At 39.0% G+C, this 20752-nt stretch overlaps 1 protein-coding gene across 1 annotated transcript in view; it reads left to right on the forward strand.

The window, feature by feature from the left end:
* ccser1 (coiled-coil serine-rich protein 1) overlaps positions 1-20752 on the forward strand; it is a 117802-nt gene that overhangs the window by 22755 nt on the left and 74295 nt on the right. Inside the window, exons 6-7 of the mRNA XM_071483155.1 lie at positions 743-848; positions 17065-17245. Of these exons, the coding sequence (XP_071339256.1) occupies positions 743-848; positions 17065-17245 (287 nt within the window). The remainder of the gene's footprint in view (positions 1-742; positions 849-17064; positions 17246-20752) is intronic.

Consider the following 20752-nt stretch of genomic DNA (forward strand, 5'->3'; position numbering starts at 1 on the left):
TTTAAAATAACTGATAGTGTCATAATTACTCAAATCTATCACAAATGAATTTTAAAAAGTTATTTGGTGACACAACTCTGTGCTTTACAGCTCTAATCCATGAGATTTAGAGAGAGTTATTACTGTATGTTTGATAGCTAAAATATGTGGTGCTAAGGTGAGGTACTAGTTAAACACCAGGAACACGCTGCTGAACTGCTGTGGCTCGCATGACTGCTTGTCTGCTGCGTTGCTCTGTCTGTCTACTATAGAGTTTGCCTTGGATTTAATGTTGGAATTCTCTTCATTTTAAATTCATTACTGATTTATTTTTGACAGAAAATGTCACTAAAATGCCACTGTCTTCACATGTAGCTGCTAAAGTGGTTGAAAAATACATGTATATTTTTTCAAGTCTGTGACATCCTCTGATTCAGCCTAGACATGGACGACTAGTGAAAGGCGTCAGTTTTATGTAATGTTGGTGGTATAACATCAATATGACTATCGACTGGTCTTTTCCCTGTCTATGTTTGCTGGGAGCCGCAAGTCACACGTGAAAAATAGATGGGAATGAGTCTGTAAATAACATTGATGCAGCTGCGTGTGTCTGCTCTAACCTGTTAACATGGGCCCTGAAATGACAAGACGTTTTGCAGTCGCCACAAACGCGCCACACAGCCAGTGTGTTTCTGGCCTAAGTGTCAGCTGAGATTACAAAATCAACTTGATGTAATGACTGTGTGTTTTGGTGTGTGCGCAGTGTCCAGAGAGGACTCCAGTCAGTCCCTGGCCTCCTGTCTCAACTTGCTTCCTTCCCCCATGGATCCATCAGGAGATCGCATCCCAGGGAAAGAAAACAATCAGAGGTTTGTTTCAATATACTGTATGTGCTGTTGTATTTTCCCATTTTCTCCAGGGAAGATTAATAAAATTGATTACATATTTTGTGATTAATTAATTATGAATGTAAACATAAGGTATGTGGCACTGCAAGTCACATTGCTTTGTGCTGTTGTTGTGATTTATTAGTGTTTAATGATTAAAGTTTTCAGTTGAATTGGCAAACTCACTGTAGTTTTTCCCACAAATGTTGGGCTGCACCAAGAGTAGGTCTCTCCTGATTCCTTGTGTGAATTGTCCTCATCTGAAATTTGGGACCACAGTGGCATAGGAGGGTCTGAATTATCTTTTCTTTTGAAAAGTGAATCGATAGTTTATTTCATTGTCACCAAAGGGATATAATATATATTCAATCACCTACATTTAGAGCACATGGATGGTACATGGGGAGATCTGTTTTGATGCTCTTACCAATTTGGCCAAATCGGTATGTATCCCTGGTACAGTACATCTTCATTACATTACAGCAACAATGTAGCTTCTTTTTTTTTGCACCACACACTCCATTGCCACGTGAGAGGCAAAGAGAGAGGGTGGTTATTGTCTATTCTAGGAATTGCTGATCTTGAATGTTCCCTGTAATGCATAACATGTTTTATGTCTTTCCCTCCCTTGGAGATGAGACAAGATTCTAGCACAGAAAGACAGAGGGTAAATAAATAAATAAATTCTGTTGGAATAAATATGCAAGCTGTCTTTCTGTTCTCCTCTGTCTCCCAAGTAGCCGACAGCTGAAAGAGAGCACTTAGAGTTTCTGTTTGTATGTGTGAGTACCACTGCCAAGGATAGTTCCATATCTGATTTGATTTGGAAACTTGTTTCTTCTTGATGCTCAGGAATCAGGATAGGTCTTACTGGGCACACACAGAAATGCATGCAGGCACACACATTTTGTGCAGAAAAGCATCCACATACACACACACACAGCAGCTCTGTGGATAGGGCTTATTTGGTTTTATGGAGCCAGTGGGTAATAAAGGGGTTGTATCACCAGTGGTATCATCTGGTGGTGTGTCTGACAAGCCACCAAATGATTATTACTTTACCTCTCTCCACTCCCTGGTTGACTTTATTTAATTTCTACTTGCACCCATAGAGTAGGTATATTTGTCTATAAATATTTTCCCCTGAATAAACTGGCTATGATTTTTTTTGTTTACAGAGACACTGCAGGTTAACTTGTGCGAGTGGTTTTGAAGTAGAGGTTGAAGGATTCATACTACACTGTTGAGACATTGGCCTTAGCCTGGGCTATTTCTGAGAAGGGTTTTTATCACACTTCTAACACTCTTTGAATGTTTCGCCAAGTAGAGAGATGTTTTCTGCATCTAGACAGTAAATCATATGAGTCAGGAGTCAACCGTTTCAACCTATCCAAGGTTTTTGTCAGATAGTTCATTGGTTGTTTCATTTATACTGAAGTCCCACTTCTTCACTTGTCTTTGAAAACACTGGAGGAGCATTCAGGTCTACACACACACACTCACACACACACACACACACACACACACACACACACACACACACACAAACACACAAACAAATATTTGCATTATTCCCTCTGCATATGAGGTCAATGCTGAAATGTCATTTGTGTGGAGCCAGCTTTCTTCTGATTGATTGGGTTTGTCTGGACTGCAGCATTGCAGTTCTGGCTAAAAATGTCATAATATGTGGAGGTGCCTCCATCCCTTTCAATCCAATGAGAAACACAGTATTACCATTGTAGCCCTTTAGCAGAGCAAGGAGGTAGTGAATAGGGAATAAGATTTGAGCTGTGGTGTGGAGCTAGGAATATCCTAAGCCTTATCTTTGAAGAGTAGCGCTGTAATGATCATTGGTTAATGTTTAGACATATTTTTAAACAAAATTAGTCTACATTCATGCCAGCAGCTCTATGAGTCTGTACTTACAAACAGCACTGCTTTGAGCCAAATGCAAACGCCAGCATGCTGATCTCACTTAGTTTAACGTGATACCACGCTAACATTTGCTAATTAGTACTAAACAGCTGAGTACAGCTGAGTCTGTTGTAAATGTCATTAGATTTGTGTGTGTTGTGTGTGTGTTTGTGTGACAAATTACAATTTTGACCTGTTGATGCCGCTTGATAAAATGTTGTGACATTACAAAAGTTGTTATTACTCATCCTGAGGGAGGCATGACTGCGCATACCAAATTTCAAGGCAGTCCATCCAATAGTTGTTGAGATGCAGTACTTAAGTTTGGACAGAAGTGGAGTGCTGACAGGCCAACAGATCCATCCACAGAGCCATGCTTCCAGTGTAGCTTAAAAAGCTATGCACTAGATTCACATTTAAATCATGGTATCCTGGAGTGATGACCTCATTAGCTCCTCTTTTGTATGCCATATTTACAGTAACCAAACAGTCTGCATTAAAGCCTCAACATTTTACTCCAAGCCTCCAAAATTGTAGACCCGTCACACAATCTGACAGTGCATGTGCTGCTGACAGTGAGACGGTGACATGATATAGTGGGCTTAGTGAGAAGTGTGTGTTCAGTTAATTTCTTCACAGCAAGAGAGCAGTTTTCATAGCTGAAGTGCAGAGCAGCAGAGTAACCTTAGTGAATATTGAATAAAGGCTGGATGGAAAGTGCGGCTACACTTCAATAAAGCAGACAAATCACACCATTGAGGCATAGATAGAATTTCAGCCTCTTCTCTCTTTTGATTTCAAAGTCAATTTAAACATTATGGCTTACTTTAAAAAAGCATAGAATCCATGCCAGTGAAATGTGTTTTGATCGGTTTTTACCCTTGAAATAGTCGGGTAGGTTAAATGATGGAGCAAGGTCTAAATTTCTTTATCCTAATCAACCAGTAGCTGCTGGCAAATGTTAATTTCCCACTGTGGTAGTTCAGTTTCTGATTTCTTCTTACAGAACATTTTCACACAGATTTTCCCGCAAAATGTGTTAAGTCTGTGAGTGAAGGAGCTCAGATTGGAGAGGGGAAAGAGAGCAAAATGTGTTTGCCCAGGGCTTGCTCACCGTCTTTCTTTCTCTCTCAGTCTCACTTGCTCTTTGTCTCAGGTTCCACATTCCCTCGAGGAGACATTGATTTGCTGGAGGCAAAGCCAGCTCCCTTCTGTTCGCACACAAGAAAACACAAACACATACACACACACACACGCATGCACGCATGCACGTACACACACACACACACACACACACACACACACACATATACATTCACCTGTCAGTCAGTCAGCCTGTCCAGAGAGAGCATCAGCTGCAGGATACTGCTGGCTGTCTGACAGGCTGCACAGAACATCTGCTGCACACACACAAACACAAACACATGCACACACATGCACAGTCTTGCACGTATACCTCCTCTTTGATGTATGACAGTTGAACGATTTTGATGGCAGGCATTTAATTCTCTGTGTTTACGACTTTGTAAACAGGAATACCTCAGTAACAAAGCTAAAGCATTAAACAGCCATGCACTAAATATTAGTTTCTACGTTTTGTGGCTGCATGGGTGTGTAGAGGAAGAGAGACAGACAGAGAAGGGGAGATGTAAGGAGAGTAAGGGGAAAAGAGAGACTGGAAACAGTCCTGTGTCCTATATTTACTTGAATGTAGGACAAAGAAATATGGAGTCACATTGTCCCTCATCACCTGGTACATGCTGCAAAGTAGCTGGTGAACAGAGATCATACAACAGAGACACAGTGTACTCTACAGTAGTTTTTAATCATGTAATCATTGACAGCTTGAGATAAAACTTAAGGGGTCAGAATAAAAAAGAATAGAGTATTTAAATGCTGAAAACACCAAATTGATGCAAATAGATGTTTTAGGGCTAAGACTAACAATTTATTCTATTATTGATTAAGCTGCTCATTATTTTCTAAGTTAATTGATTAACCATGTGTGGAAATTGTGAAAAAATACCCAGAGCTCAAATTTTTTATAACATATTCACATCCATATTCACATCATATATTGTCAGACCAACATTTTAAAGGCCAAAATACTACCATCATAGAAAAAAAAGAAATTCATTTTTGAGTCACATTTGAGTAACAGCGAATGTTTTGAATTTTTGCTTAAAAAAAAAAACTTAAACAGTTGCAGTATCAAAATAGTAACCTATTAATTTTCTGTCATTTCAGTGGAATTGAGTAGTTGACTAGCTTATGGCAGCTTTAGGTGCTACCACTGTAATGGCTTTGCAGAATCTTTATAGTAACAACAGCAAGGTCAAAACTGAGTATATAACTTTGCAGCCTATGGTCAAATCCTGATTTTATAACCGCAGCATCCTCCAACACGGTGACGTGGCATTGAGCTGACCAGTACTGGAAATATGATCAGTCAGTCAGGGACATTCCAGATTATAGGACTGGCCCCGCTGCTGCGGTCAATCCAAAAAAAAGTTTTTAGAATATATCATATTTGGGTCATGTTTGTTTTAGCAGAGCTTATTGTTGCTCTCAAATAAACTTTTAACACAGCATCTGGTTTGCTGCTCCTTCATGCTTGCATTTCATATTTAAATGCTGCATACAGGAAACTTATTGACAGAATGTAGATGTGCCAAAAATATTTTTGGCAACATCTACATCTTTTTTTTGTGTGCCCTCGTGAGTGTGCAATGCTCTTTTGCCAGTTGCTAATACTTACTTTAGATAGTGTTGCCCACCTTCACTGCAGGACAATGAGTGCTTTTTGGTTGGAGGAAGAAGGGGATGCAATGTCTATTTTCTGTTAAGACTCCTCCCTTGTCATTCCTATAGGAAGAGAAAATTACATTTTGACAGGAGGGTTATAGCTTGCCTGTTGCAATGTTATGGCAGCCTCTCTGTGGGTTGTTCCCCCTCCCTTATTCTTTTCCTTTTCCTCTTTTTGTTGCTGTGTATTATGATGCAGAACACAGGTGGTCCGAGGAGAGGACATGCAAACACTCAGCAGTGTCCTTGTCTGTCAATATACAGTGAACACTCATGAAAATCTCAATTCCCATATCTTCATCTCTTCACTTCTGATATTAGGATTATTGTGCAGCTAAAAATTCACATGCTTTTGTGTTGGCATGATAAGACTTTTCATTAAACTTCAAGTCTTAAGTTACAGGGTTACTTCAGCTGTCCTTGACTTTCAGTTTGTACTTTTCATGTGTTACATTTATTGTGTTTACTCAATTTGTGCCTATCTGAATGTAAGGGAAGGGGAGCAAGTAAAACAAAATCAGCCAGGTCTTGTCTACTACACCCAGCATATGCAGCAAGTGTGAGAAAGGCAGTGTACTCATAGTAGTTGTACTTGAGTCAGTTGGTTATTAAAACAGTGCTGAGCAGCAAAGATAAAAGCGGAGAAGGCGTATTATGGTACGAAAAGACACCCTCCTCTCACATTCGGGTAAATATGGTGCACAGTGATACACTTTCACTTGGCCCTGTAGTCTCCCACAAAGTCATGTAATCCATGATTATATAGAACTCACTCATACACACATTAAAAGAAGAACAAATTTGTTTAATGTTAATAAGATTATAAAGTAATTTATAGCATATAGTCTTTCAGCCAAGTTGTTTTCTAATCCCACCTGACTTGATACCGTCAGCAAAAATAACGCACTTCTCCTCCTACAGTAAGTCATATGCTGACAGACATTCACTCATACACACACATGCATATTTATAAAAATAGACAAGCATAAAAAATCCAACTGAGACTTGGGTTGGAGCTGGGGACTGATAAAATGCACTGCAGCATAATTTTCAGACATGTAGACGCAAACATCATAAAGTGGGAGTTAGTGGGAACATAGAGTGAATTCTATCTTCCCTCTCTGTTCAATTTGCAGTTGATGCCAAATGATACCATACCTGTTAATCCAACAAGCAGAGATGAAATTTAGTCTTTGATATTATATTAATCTGTGGTTTCTGAACTGCTTTTATTCTGCTCTCGGGTTGTCCATTCACCCGACCCATTCTCATGATTCACGAATCTTCATGAATTTTCATACCAGCCTAATAAGCTAAACATGTTCAAAATCCTGTAGTATGGGTCTGTCGTCATGCATATTTCTTTTGTGCACTGCTGTGGTTTAGTTTCTAATGTACTTAACTATTAGGTTTATTAAATGTTCATCACAGGGAGGCTAATTAGTGTTGGCTTTCATTTTTTGCAGCTGGCTTGGATCACAACAGAAATCTAAAAACCCTAAAATTGTGGGAGTTATGTGTTGTAACAATTTCTTCCAGCTAATCTCGCTGGATTAGCTGGATGCAGTGATTGAGCACAGCATTCTGAAGTCTTGTTGTCACAGTAATGTTGCCAGGTTTGGTACCATTGTGCCTGTGCAGAGACCAAACTTAAAACCTGTGCTCACTGACCCTGTCAACCCATTCTATAGCTGGAGATGCTGCACAGAAGAGCTGAACAGCTGCATTAACTTGTGGTCATCAGGAAACAGTGTCTTTTTTTTTTTTTTACATCCCTGCCTGGGTCTGGATAAAACAAAATAAATTCAATGTGTTAATTAGTAAGCTTTAGAGGTGTCAGCAGGCGTATTTCTGAACTTTGACTGTTTTCCCAGCACCAGTAATTCAGACAGATCTCATACTTGTCAGATCCTATTATTAACTTGTGTAAGGGTACAATAAATTACATGTTGAGTGCAATCAAAGCAAGATTCCACTTGCTTTCAGTGTAGCCTTTTATACACACAATACCTACTTAAGCTGCTCCTAGTTATTTTGATTAAAGATTCATTTGCAGCTTTATATTTTACTCACCAGTGTCCCTCAGTGCATAAATATACAGCATATTTTATTTAATCATATTCGGAGCTTAGGCAGGTATTTGTAAATGGGAAAAAGTGTATATGTGCACCAACTCAAAAAAAAAAAAAAAAAACATGACTCATGACTAAAAGATCCAGAATTAATAAGGGGATATTGGTAAACATTTATTTAGAATTGCTGTCAACAAGAATATCAGGTGTGAATATTTGAAATCTGTTTGATCTGATGAGTGCAGAGTTTGTTACAATAAAGGCACGCATACAGAGTATCATTGTAATGTAAATCATCCGTACCTTGCTATGATTCAATATGGACACTTTTGTTCATCAGTGCTGTTATTTTGTCACAATAACAACAAATCAGGACAATGACTCATCTTAGATAATATATTTGGCTCTGTGAAAGGAAATCAGGCAGCCTGACAGTGACAAGAGGAAATGAGATTAAAGGAGAGAGAGAAACAATATTTTAATTTATTTTGGTGTTGTTGATGTCACAGACCATCATCACAAAACATTAGCCACATACTGTGTTTGTCCACTTACCGAAAACATGTCCTCGAATGGGAATTAGCAACTTAAGTGTCAGATCCACCTCTGTGTTTTCTCTCCGCTGTTTACTAGAGAAAACCCACACTTATAATGCACCTTTTAACCGTGTGAGCTCTTTGTTGCTCTGTTAACCAGCACTGTTGGATTGACAGCATAATCTTATCTACTCCCGACTGTGATACATATTACCAATTTAGGCTTAGAATACATTATCATACACTTACTACATAAAGTCGATTTTCATGGTGTTACTGTAATATTTCATTTGCGAATCTCATCTGAACATTTGCACGTTAGCTTCTTGTAGCTGCAGGCTCAGGTAAAGCATAATAAGGCTGAGATTTCTCGAATAAACAAAACCCCACCACATTATAAAGTAATTGAAATTGTAGTCCTTTATTATCAGGGCTTTAGAATAAATAGTCCAGAAATTTTTTTTTCCTTAAGTAATGAATGCAATAGATAAACATTAATGTGCCCTCTAAATAATAATTCCCTTTGGGTGGGGAATTAGCATTTTTTAACATGGATTTGTTGATTTGAGTTTATTTAAAAAACAAAACAAAAAACAACAACAAAAAAAAAAAAAACAGTCAGTGGTTGCTTTTGTGATCTGTTGTCACCTTTGGCACTCTTGGTATTGGACTTTGAGAACTCATAGCAGTGTTTTTAAGTGAAAATGTTCTACTTTAGTGGAATATTGCTTTAAGGCATTAGTACTGGATAGAAGGTCAGTTTGGTTGGCAAAGCTCTCTGAAACTGGAAAATGTAATGTGACACATGGCACCAATATTAAATAGATCTCTCCAAGCTGCAAGAAGTGTTGCCAGTAATTATTGCAGGTACGTTCTGATAACTCTGTTGCTCCTCCACAAAAAGCTGCAGTTTTGGTCCTCAGCCTTTTTGTAGGCGATTATTATCATGATACTCACAGATACCAAAGTAGTGGAGAGTGGAGACTCTCAGAAGTTACCAGATACTAAGTCAGGGAGAGAAAAATAGAGAAAAGGTTAAAGAAAAAGCATAGATTTTGTTGGGAACAAGCACAGATTCGGAGTCCAGAGAGTAAAGGAAAGCAGAAAGGACAATTAGGTTAATCAGAAAGTTACCCCTGCCATATTACATTAGTTTTATATTCTCTCCCTTTCTGTGTCTGAAGACTTGAATTCACCATTAGATTCACTGCCTGGAGCTTGGCTTGTGCTCACTCTTTAGTCACAGATGCACTTTATGTTGGAGATGAGTTTAATGGCAGCATTAAACATCCGTAGCCTCAGGTGCAGAATGCAAATGAGTACACTGTGTCTGTCAGGTGGAAAGAAGGAGTGACAAATGGGGGCAATCATTCTCCCATAGCTGTGGTTTACTGGTGTACTTTACTTCAGCATGCACACAGGCACACACATGATGCACAGATGTCTACATTACACATATTTACACAGCCACACACACATACTGTATATTGGATTGTCCCCATAAATATGTTCCTCATTGTCAGTAAAAAAATAATGAGGGAAAAGTTGGCATAGGGGACTGACCGCCTCTCTCACTGTGTCTCAGTGTTAAAGTGTCCTTTATTATTATAACTGCTGAAACAATGCAGTCTTAACACTGCTGACTGACAAGGGTGCGCCCCACTACTACTTACTGCTGCTAAAGATAATGCACTTCGATCACACATAATTTATCTGTTTGACTTCACACACTGAACTGAACATTATGTAAACCCAGACTTTGTAGTGTGCATTCAGGAATGTGTTTATCTGTTTGTTGTTGTCCCTGTGTGTGTTTTGTTTATTGCCTATGTGGATGTGTATACTCATGTGCATGTGCAGGTATATGTCAATGCTGGGAGCCGAGGGCCCTGTAATATAACCTTGTGTGAGTGGTAAAATAATGAAAGTCATAAAAGGGCAGATAATTGGCTTTTTCAGGTTGGTGAAATGGATCACTTCTAATGCTGCTGTTGAGAAATAGCTTCTGAGAGGAGAGGAGAGCAGTGAGTCACAAGGATGGAGAGGGGAGTGCAGGGGAGGGAAAGACAAAAGGTGAAAAAAGTATGTGTTGAAAGGAGAGGAGAAAACAAAAAGAGATGGCATGAGCAGGGGAAAAGAAAGTGGGATGAAAAGGAATGAAGGGGAAAAGAGAATAGAGGAGAAAATGTATTGTGAGAACAGGAGTAAAAGACAAACAGTGCCAAGGAAGGGGGCATTTTTCACTTCCTTTGTGTAATTAGTCTGAAAAGACTTTATAAGGAAAATCAAACTGCACTTTAATCCATGTATTCGGTTGTAATTAGCTCTGCGTTGACATGGTCATGCAGTACCACTTTTAGCCACTAGCTGGTGTAGTAATACATCTTTATGAATTCAAATTAGCACTTTGTCCACTTGTGTAATATTCTAATTGACTCTTATCTCAGAATCCTATTCTCTGCACTCACACACATATAACCTGTTCAGAGGTGTGTGCATGTGTGTGTGTGCGTGAGAGTGAGACAGAGAGAGAGCAAGCTGTAAAAAAGAGAAATAGAGTGAGAGTGTCGGGCTATTGGCCCATGACAGTGAGAAGACGGATGACCCTGAGTAGAGGAACGGCCTCCCTGCCTGTATAACATCTATCATCACTGAACAGACTTGTCTTCAGCTGTGCTGTGCACTTCCTGGTGTGTGTGTGTGTGCATGCTCTTGCACTTATATGTGTGGGGTAATTACCTGCAGATGAGACTAGTTCTTAGCTGGAAAACATTGTCTATTTTGTAACTGCAGTCAAAAATATATGCTTTTACATGGTCATGTGCGTGCACATACACACACACACGCACATGCAAATAACACACACAATAACGGCAGCTCAGCAGTCTTTGCTGAAGCTGCTGTCACTGATGTAATCACTCGGTTCTAGGTTTTGTTCCTCTCTCAGTGAGACCAGGGTTTCTTTCAGTTCAACAGGTTTCACACAGTTTATTCTTCTGAAACTGCTGAAATGAGATTAAAGGTCCAAAATATCAGACCACAGGTAGTGTTAACATTGGTTGCAGGAAATAGCCCATTTGCTGGTACAATTCTCCTAAAAATATATCATTATTCTTAACTTTTGCAAATTTTGTTGGAATGTTTTCATGTTTTATTCCTACAGCATCTGTTTAGAGTAACATTGTGGTCATGTTTAACTATTGCAAATCCAAAAATGGACTTCTGGTACAGAATTAGCAGGGATGTGAACCTTGGTGTCAAGGATTTTGTGCAGCACATCTGTCTTAGCTAAAATTCACATCCTTAATTTTGCTGTGCACTACATGACCTACTTGCTGCATTGGCACTGAATATTGCCAGCACATGCAATAAAATACTGTCGGAAATTTGTTGCAGATTGTTGCAGTTTTTCATTGGAGATAAGGCTGAATAATTTGTTGAAATCATAAAGTCACCACAAAGTGCCATTTCTGCTGCAAGAGACAGCTTGGCAGTGGACCCAGAATGGACTGCGAGAGTGAGATTTAGTGGTATTCCCTTTTTTTTTTTTTTTAATGTTGCCTAAAGTAAAACACATTTACTGCCCTCAGCTGCTCAGTTTAACCAGAAATATTCCACTTTTAGTCCCCTGAAACAGTAAATGCTTTCCATAAGCATTATTGCTTCGGGAGAGGTGAGTGTTGTTTGAACCCTTCTCCCACTCATTTTCTTATCATGCTGTGGATTTGATGTGCACTATGTAGGTAAAAGAAAAATCCAAACTTGAACCCTGGTGAAAACTAGAGAAAGGGCTATAGTGTCAGGCACAGAGAAACACAGAGAAATAGAAAAAGAAAAAAACAACTTTGAGAGAAAAAAAAAAAACTTTCTTATGGCTCTGCAGTCTGCCACTTGACACAAGCTGTCAGAAAGAAGAGCGTGTGATTGATCATATGTCATTTATTTACACTCAATTCATCCCGTCTAGATAGCAGGGTGGACCAAAAGAGAAATAAATGGAGAAAGTTCACTTTAACTTCAGATGCCAAGCAGGAACAAAAGCTACAGTTTAAGAGGGAAAAAAAGCACCCATGGCTGCTTGACAGACAAAGCTCCCCTGTCCTCAAAAGACAGCCGGCTTCATCGACATTTGTCTGAGGTGCTCAGCAGAATCCCTGCGGGGACACCTTAGGCTTTGATACTGCATCAGTTTAGTGTAGAGATTGTCAGAGTGATGGGGGGAGGTGGGGTTGTTGAGACAGAAGACAAGGGCTAGACTGGGAGGGGCAAATGAGGGAAGCGCAGGTGAAAATGAAAAGTAAGATAGCGACAGGGTTAAAGATTGATGAACAGAAAGAGTGAGAGGGAGGGGTAGACAGAGGGAGGCGTGGTGGAAGAAGGCAAATGGATGACAGTGAAAAGAAGAAAGAAGGGCAGGATGGTGAACCTGCGAAGAATTCAGTATGAGGGCAAATGACAGAGCAATTTGGTACGACCTCTCCGGTCAGAAGTCTTTGGAGTGGCTAATGTTGATCGATATTTTAGTGATATGGCCTTGTTTTGCTCAAAGAACATTTTTCCTTGAGAATTTGCTGTCTGACTTAATGCTCCCCGCTACTGTTTACTTGGTTATTTTTCTAGGAGAATGGGACAAAAGGCATCTAATTTCCTCTCACCTCTCCTCTAAATGGCTATCAGTCAAAGTGAACGCAGTCTGTTGATGATAAAGAGCTCCTCATTTCTGCGATTATGTCTGCCTCTCTTTACTGCCACCCCTCCCTCTCTTAACTATTCTTGACATGCAGACTGTGAGCTCGCTGGTTGTCTTTGTGGTTTTCAGACAGGAGGTTGGTATTTCTCATCTCACCTTTTGAAAATGTCATAACGAAAGTGAAATACACAGTCCCCCTTTTATGCACTTCTGTCAGAATATCACAATTTGGCAGAGAAATGTTAATGCAGAAATTTAGCTTGATGAAATTTCAGTTGTTTTTGCAGTTTCTTGGTGGCACTTTTTATTTGACTACCTGAAATAGCTTAACTGTACATAACCATAAATTTGAGCTTTAATCTCATTTAACAAGGCATGGGGAAAATTTCTGTCCACAAAGATTCTTGATATTGTCCAAGATATAACATGGAAAAATATTTTTTATAAGAATACGTTACATTTACAGCATTATTCTATTACTATAGTTAAGTTAATAATCTAAAACTGCTTTAACTGCATATGGTATGTTTGGTTGTTTTCATGTCTGTATCGTAGTTTATATCATGCTATGGCGCTTCGAGAGTATTTGATTTGATAACTCAGAGGAGGGCCTCACAATCAATTAACATCAAAAAACTGAAAGTCAGATTTTATCATTCTGTGCTTGTGAGAAAGGAACACAACCTATTCGTTGTTAATAGTTTTTCTCTTTCGGACCACATTGGCCTTGAAGCTGAAGATTCAGGGCTTTTGTTATGTTCCCAGTTTTGACATTTGGAAAATCTCTTTGGGTCAAGTAAGAGTCATCATACACATTGTTACTGATTGAAAAGCTGACTGCAATTGCATTTTAATTGTTGTAAATTGGAAAAGGACACATTCTGCTTTTTAAAGGTTCACTCTTCAGCGTTTACTGAACATGGGATTGAGGTTATTTTCACTAAAAGTCAAATACTGTCAGTTATTTTTCCATTAATCTGTAGTTTTACTCTTACCAGTGTCTTCATTAGATTCTCCAGTAACTTGTTTCTTCACAGTTTGTTTCTATGAACATATCCAGGCCAAGTTAATAATAATAATAATAATAATAATAATTCCACAGCTTAGACGTGCTATCCCTGTATAATTATTGCTGTGTGAAAAGAGTGCTAAATGTACCCATGGACAGCTGTTAACCGAGGGCCAATATTAATACTAATGTGTGCATCTTTTTACAACCCCATAATTATCAAATCGTAAATATAGTAAATCATCCAATAGTAAGTATCGAAATTACGAACCACAACAGCTGCCATGCTGCCCTGATGTGACATTCATAATTGCACAAAACTGTCATCAAGTATTTCTTTTCCTAATGTATTTGACATTTTGTATGAGTGGCCAGATAAGGCTTAACGGACTGAATTAAAACATTAGTCACATAATTCTTCAGTTGAAACTACACAACAGAAGGAGAGCTTGATCTTTGCTTTGAGAGTGTTTTCATGGCAAGTGGAATATAAAGTAGTCTTACATCATAAGCAGTTAAAAAATATGCTTCTGGTGAAACTTAAACTCTAAAACTGTCATAACAAGTAACGTGGGCTCCGAGCAACGAATGACTATGAAAATGTAGTTTTTATAGCTAAGGTCATTGTTTGTAGTTTTGGTGCCTTTATTGGGCCTTAGTGTTGGCTGGAAGGCAAAGAAAGATAAAGAAAGTGGTGACACTGAGCAACCCTGACTCCTGCTGAAAGTTCCTGGCAGTATCTGCCCTTTGCTTTGCTAAATAGGTGTTGAAGGTAAGGCAAAGAACAGAGGCCATGCACTAGAGACCAGAGACATACTGCTTTAGAGCCCTGTTTACTGTTTAATGGACTGTGTTCTCAAATGGGACAGATAATTAAAACAGTGCTTTGGTTGATCTCCCCCTACTGTTTATGTTCATGTGTGTCTAAATCCAACCCCACACTACCACTTAAGTGTCATTGCGGCGTAGAGGAATAGAGAGTGACATCAGTTCAGAGGCTTGTTAATAACCAGTACTTAAACACTGACTTATGAACTTGTCTTTTTTTCTGAGAGTTTTCATCTCATCTATCCGTCAAGTAGCCAGGAGCTCTGCTGCGCTTAACTTTGAAAGCTTTGTTAATTAAAAAGGTGTTTGATATGCAGTTTTCCAACTGAGGGACCTCCCACACTCACAAACACCAACAGTCATACAATCAGCTGCATGCACAAACACATACATGGGGTTGTTTTTGCAGTAAAGTAATTGTGAACATGCACGAATACAAAACTCTATATTAAGAATCTTCAAAATATAAGAAGGACACACCAACAGGATCACACAGCCATGATGGGCTATAATGATTCAAAGCTCTTGACAATGAATCATCCTTTTGAGTTGATAATGATGATGAGACACAAGATTAGAAGATGGACTTGTGCGCTGTGGCCCCTTTGATCTTTGAAAGTAATAGCGTGCATTTGTCTACACGTACAAGCAGTTGAATGTGCTTTTATTTTGTCTGTTTGTGTCCTTGGTTTTAAATTATCCTTAAAAAAGACTTATAGAAATCAGTCCTGCTATGTACTTGAGGTCTTGATCTCCTTCCTGACCATTATAAAAATCTCTCCTCTGTCTGTCTTTTTGTTGTTCTGTCTCCTTTCTCTGGTCTTTTCACTGCTAGCATCCTTTTTTTTTTTTTTGATTCTACAAGGTGCCAAAGATGAGAATTTAAAATCTTTACATAGCAGTTTTAATAAAGTTGATCCAGATCCAGTATGTCTTTCAGTTTGATTAGCTCAGAGACTAACCAAAAGACAGATCTCTTTTCCGGGTTTAATGGAAGAAAAACTGCCAAAGTGATCAGTTTTAGCCCTGTATTGCTCAGCCTGCTTTAGCTACTTTCTAGTTCTTTTCAAATACAATTTGTATTGACATGGCCTGTAGAGTGGTGTTTTGTTGCCCTCTCGTACTTGATTTTGGGTTTAGGCAGTGTCATTGTATTCCATGTGTCTAGCCTGGCTCCACCAAATTGGTACATCCAAATTTTAGTGCTTCAGTGATCTATAAACATTTAGCCATTACGCCTGTAAGAACACTACAGTTTATTTGTTGTAAGAACCCCCCCCCCCCATAAAAAAAGCAAAAATAAATGCTTTGTCCAAAGAGTGGGCTCCTGACCTGGGCCATTTTTTCACTCCCACCCCTGGCTCTCAGTATAATGCAGACAGATCTTTAAAATACCTCTGTTGAAGGTGTTGTTTTCTGTGTTGCACATAATTGTCCACATTATTGAATTTTTGAGTGTTGTATTCCAAGTTACTTTGCTTGAAACTGGAAACTTTGGTTGCATATGAAACAACAATTTTCCTCATGTATCACACTGCCTTGTTTCTCTCCTTCGATCCATCTTTATTGATCGTGCACTGAAAGCTAGCATGAAACCCTGCAATAGCAAAACTAATAACGCTTCTTCACGAATGAGCAGTGTTGTCAGAGTGCTGACAGTTTTTCCCCTATTTGAGTAGTATCATTTAGGGATTTTGTAAAAGCCCAGATATACAAGGAAATTTGACATGCCTATGGTGCAGTGTACTGTATATATGTTATTGTAATCACCCCAAATTATCTTACACCAGCTCTCTATTTATGTACCCATCTGCTAGCATCTCACGAATGTGGTGCTCTGGATGTCCATCAAAACTGGTCACACCACAGTGAGGTAGGGTGGGTTGACCTCATGTTTGTAGCCTATACTGCCACCTTGTGTATGCATTGTGTAGCTGTAATTGTAGCTTTGAGTATTTTAGGCCTTATGTGTATTAACTGCACTTACATACACACATTTAACATTATTTGCTACTGCCAATTAAAGCTCGGTGAGCTGAATGAAGCTTGCAAGTCAAACAATGAATATTACTGGTTTAGATCATGTTTGTATAGTTGTTGTCAGTCACACATGATAGCACACAGGATTCTGGGAATTATTGGAAGAAGCAGCCGATATCTTGACATTGCTCTGTAATGTATCATCTTCACCATCGGTAACCACCAAAGGCAGGGATGAGATTTCGCTGGTTGCCTGTGGAGAGTGGAGGAGAACGATGAAGACAAGTCAAGTTTTCACACTGACTCATACTAACATTAAAACTCTGTTCTCTCTTTTCTTTTCACTCTGTCTCTCCTCCAGGGAGCCCAGCCGTCCCACCAGCCTGCTTCCTACTGACTGGACCTCGGGGCTGGGTTTGGGTTTGGGGAGGGAAGATGAGTCCTTACCCCCAGGGCTGGAGTCCCTTCCACTCAGACTGATGCAGCAGGACTGTACTGCCGTCAAAACCTTGCTTTTAAGACTGAGACGGACACTGCAGGAGGTGGGTGACACGCATACACACACAGGGTGCAGACACCTCTTAACACAACTTTGTACTCAAATAAAAGCATTAACTCTAAAGATTAAGATTACATCACAGTACGCTATTGTGTTAAGTGACATTTGATTGTCACAAAGCACATGAATAACACAACTAGAAGCTGAAATTCATTGCTATTTCTCTTGCGCCACACTGACAGGCCCTTCTCTGATCAAGTTATAAATGCATCAAATTGTTTTAAACCAGTAAGGGTTAGGGGTTAGAAAATAATATGAAGCCATTTCATCTGGAACCATAGCAGTATAGTTCTCTACTGACAAATTCTTCACTCTCTGTTTTAATCAGCTCTATTTCAGCTCCATGAAATCATCTCAAAGTGGATGTTTTTCCGCCTATAAAAGGTCTCTGTTATCACTTTGTCTTGTAAATTTAATCAGATTCTACATTTGGAGGACGAAACTGGGAGGCTTATTTGAGCATTTGCCATCATATTCTTTGTATGCATACATACACACTTCACACAATAATCCCCCTGCTCTGGAGTGGCACTCTGCTCTTCAAATGCTTTTCCCTGCTTAAAGCTAAAGTTTTACCTCAGGCTATGAGACCATCTCAGTGTGAATGTCAGGAAACCAGTAAAATTACATCCACACCATTATAGACGCGATTAGCTGTAACGGTCACTTAGTAAAGCACTGACGTGTTGCAATAGCTGCACAGGGTTTAACTGTAAAAATCAGGGAACCATATTGATGGCCACCCTGTGCAGTCATGCAGTCTTTTTAATTGTGGGACTACTTTTACACTAGAATGTAAATACAATGAAACTAGCTTTTAAATTTGAAGAACGTTTACATTCTATAATTTATTGAGATTTTTTTATAACATAAAATTATTGTAAATGTGATTTGGATGGTTTATTTGGGGTAATTGCAATCTACAGAGAGCCTAACTTGGGGCAGATTCTCAGTAATAATGATAAAACACACAATCGGCTGCTGAATGTAAATTTTACAGTCAATACCAGGTCCGAATGATTATTCTTCTAACTCTTTTTGAAAATCTCTGAGGCCTATATACAGCACAGCTTCAAGAGACCTTCTTCTTTGGAAGTTGGTGTTTTGTGATGCTTAATATATTTTCTTATGAATGCTGTGTTTTGGAATTAAAGCTCATATTTTCACTTATACCATTTGTTGCTGTTTTAAAAGTGTATAATACATTTACTTACCAAAGAGGGATGTTAGTAATACCATGAGCTCTGGAAAATCAGCTGAAAGAATATCCATTAGCAATGTCTGCCTGCTGGTCTCTTGTAATCTACATGGGTGGCTGACCCTTATCAAATACAACAATATTATACAGACTCACATACACAAAAACAAATACACAAAAGATGTATAAAAGACCTCCCCTAACACCCAACCATTAGTACCTCTAAACTAAGATCAAAGCTAGCTGTGAGGACCTATCTGTGAATTATAGTCCACAGAGGCATATGTATGGTTTTCTCCCTTTCCTTTTGCTGTTCATCTCTCTGTTTTTCTCCAAGGACCACAGTAAGAGAGAGACATGAGACATGAAAATGATAAAATAATAATTAGTGGAGAGAGATATACTCGAGAGTGCTGGTGATTGAGAGACTAAGGGGAGTATGAGAGAGAGAGAGAGAGAGAGAGAGAGCGAGAGGGGATACAAGGCAGCAGAACATGAATATGAAAGAGGAGATACTTTGCCCTCTTTGCTTACGCTGTTGTGTCATTAACTTGCAAATTTTGTTAACTTCCGTCAGCAGATGTAATCCATTCTGTCGCCGGGGGAGGGTGACTTGGCATGTCTGAATGCTTTGCATTTTATTTGCTTGACCTTCTGGTATTGAAGCCCCGATCTTCTGTTCTTTTCTTTTGTTTACCTTAACTTGTAGCCTTCTCTTCTACCTAATTTCCTTCCCTTTTCTCTGGAAGTGCAGAAGTTAGCTTTCAGAAGCCCCTCTCCTCTCCTCCTCTCCTCTCCTCTCCTCCTAATGCCATACTGGTCAAGTTAGTATGTCACACATAACATAGCACAGTTCTGTCAGTCATCTTTAAAACAACTGACAAACTGTGAAGAATGGAATTTCAAAGATAACCATAAATGACTCATTTAGTATAATCTAGCAAACAAGTCCAAAAGTCAGATATCTCCTAGATTTCCTCTATGTGTTCTACTCTACTCACTATCAAATTCACTAAATGGTTCCAAAGACTGTCTGAAAATATTGTTTATGTAATAGCATGCTTGAACAACCCAGACACAGAAAATAATATAAATTTGAAGTTGAAATTTACGTTACCCAAAACAAACAATCACACTGTTTTACTTTTAGGTTTCACAATAATACAATGAATTTAGTAAATAAACACACAGGACGGTGATGCAGTTTCCATAGAAACATCGCTGAAAAAGAGACATCTTCTAACAAAACCCTTATACGATATGCCTTCAGTTACATTAAGCATTAGACTTTTTCCTTTGCCTGTGGCTATTTTTTAAAAGGTGATGTTGCCAACTGAGACAGGAAACAAAACCGTAAAAAGGTGACTGAAATATAAAAAGTAACATAGCAGGCCTGTTTTTCAGTTGCTGTCAAAAAGTGTTGACAAAAGAGTTGCTTACAGAAATCACAGAGGGATGTTTATCATTACACAAAGGCCTGTTGGCAAACATGGCCAACAGGCCAGATAATACATCACGTCTTATAATTTCCTTTGTTTATTGTGCATCATATCTGTCAAATTAGCATATTTTAGCCAGCTATGGAGACTCCACCTACCCTTGATTTATTTCTCTTTCAGCAGTTTATCCTGATGGTTACACAGAGGAATGTTTCTAAAATGCTACTGTCCATGTGTGCATTAATGTTGCCTAGCACAGTGATCCCCATTTGTCAATGCCAGCCATGAATTCTAGCAAAACTGTGATGCTCCCATTTGTTACAGCATATACTCACAGTCTCTGTGGGTATGGCTGTGCAATATTCACACATGCACCACCAGACCCTGTTAGCTTGTGCCTCTGCAGCCCCTCTATCTCTCCCAGACCGTGACTCTTACCCTCTAGACAGCTGCTTTACTTGTGACAGCAGCTCATTCTTGCTGTTGGTACGTTGTTACAAGGATAGCTGTGGATATGATGAATGTATTTGAAAACTCTGTCGTGCATTATATTTCAGGAGGTGGCATTCACCTCTGCAGTCATTGTTAACACCAGTTTTTCAATAGCAGTAGAATTGTCATACAAGAGTTAGCCAATATGCTACCCACCAATATCTGTTAAAGTCTGGGTGAACTCCTGCAACTAAATTCTGTGCCAGTGTTAAAGAAGGACACATGGAACAGTCAACCATTCTTTCACAGTTATACCTTAACACAAAAACTCATGAAGCCCAGGCTTTAAAAAAAACACTAAAAGACACCAATTCAAAGTCCTTACCCTGTGTTTTCCAGATAGCTCACTAAATTGCATGAC

This window comes from Trachinotus anak, unplaced genomic scaffold (genome assembly GCF_046630095.1).
Source record: "Trachinotus anak isolate AG129_WGS33_773 ecotype Australia unplaced genomic scaffold, CSIRO_AGI_Tana_v1 ptg000008l, whole genome shotgun sequence".
Lineage (NCBI taxonomy): Eukaryota > Metazoa > Chordata > Actinopteri > Carangiformes > Carangidae > Trachinotus > Trachinotus anak.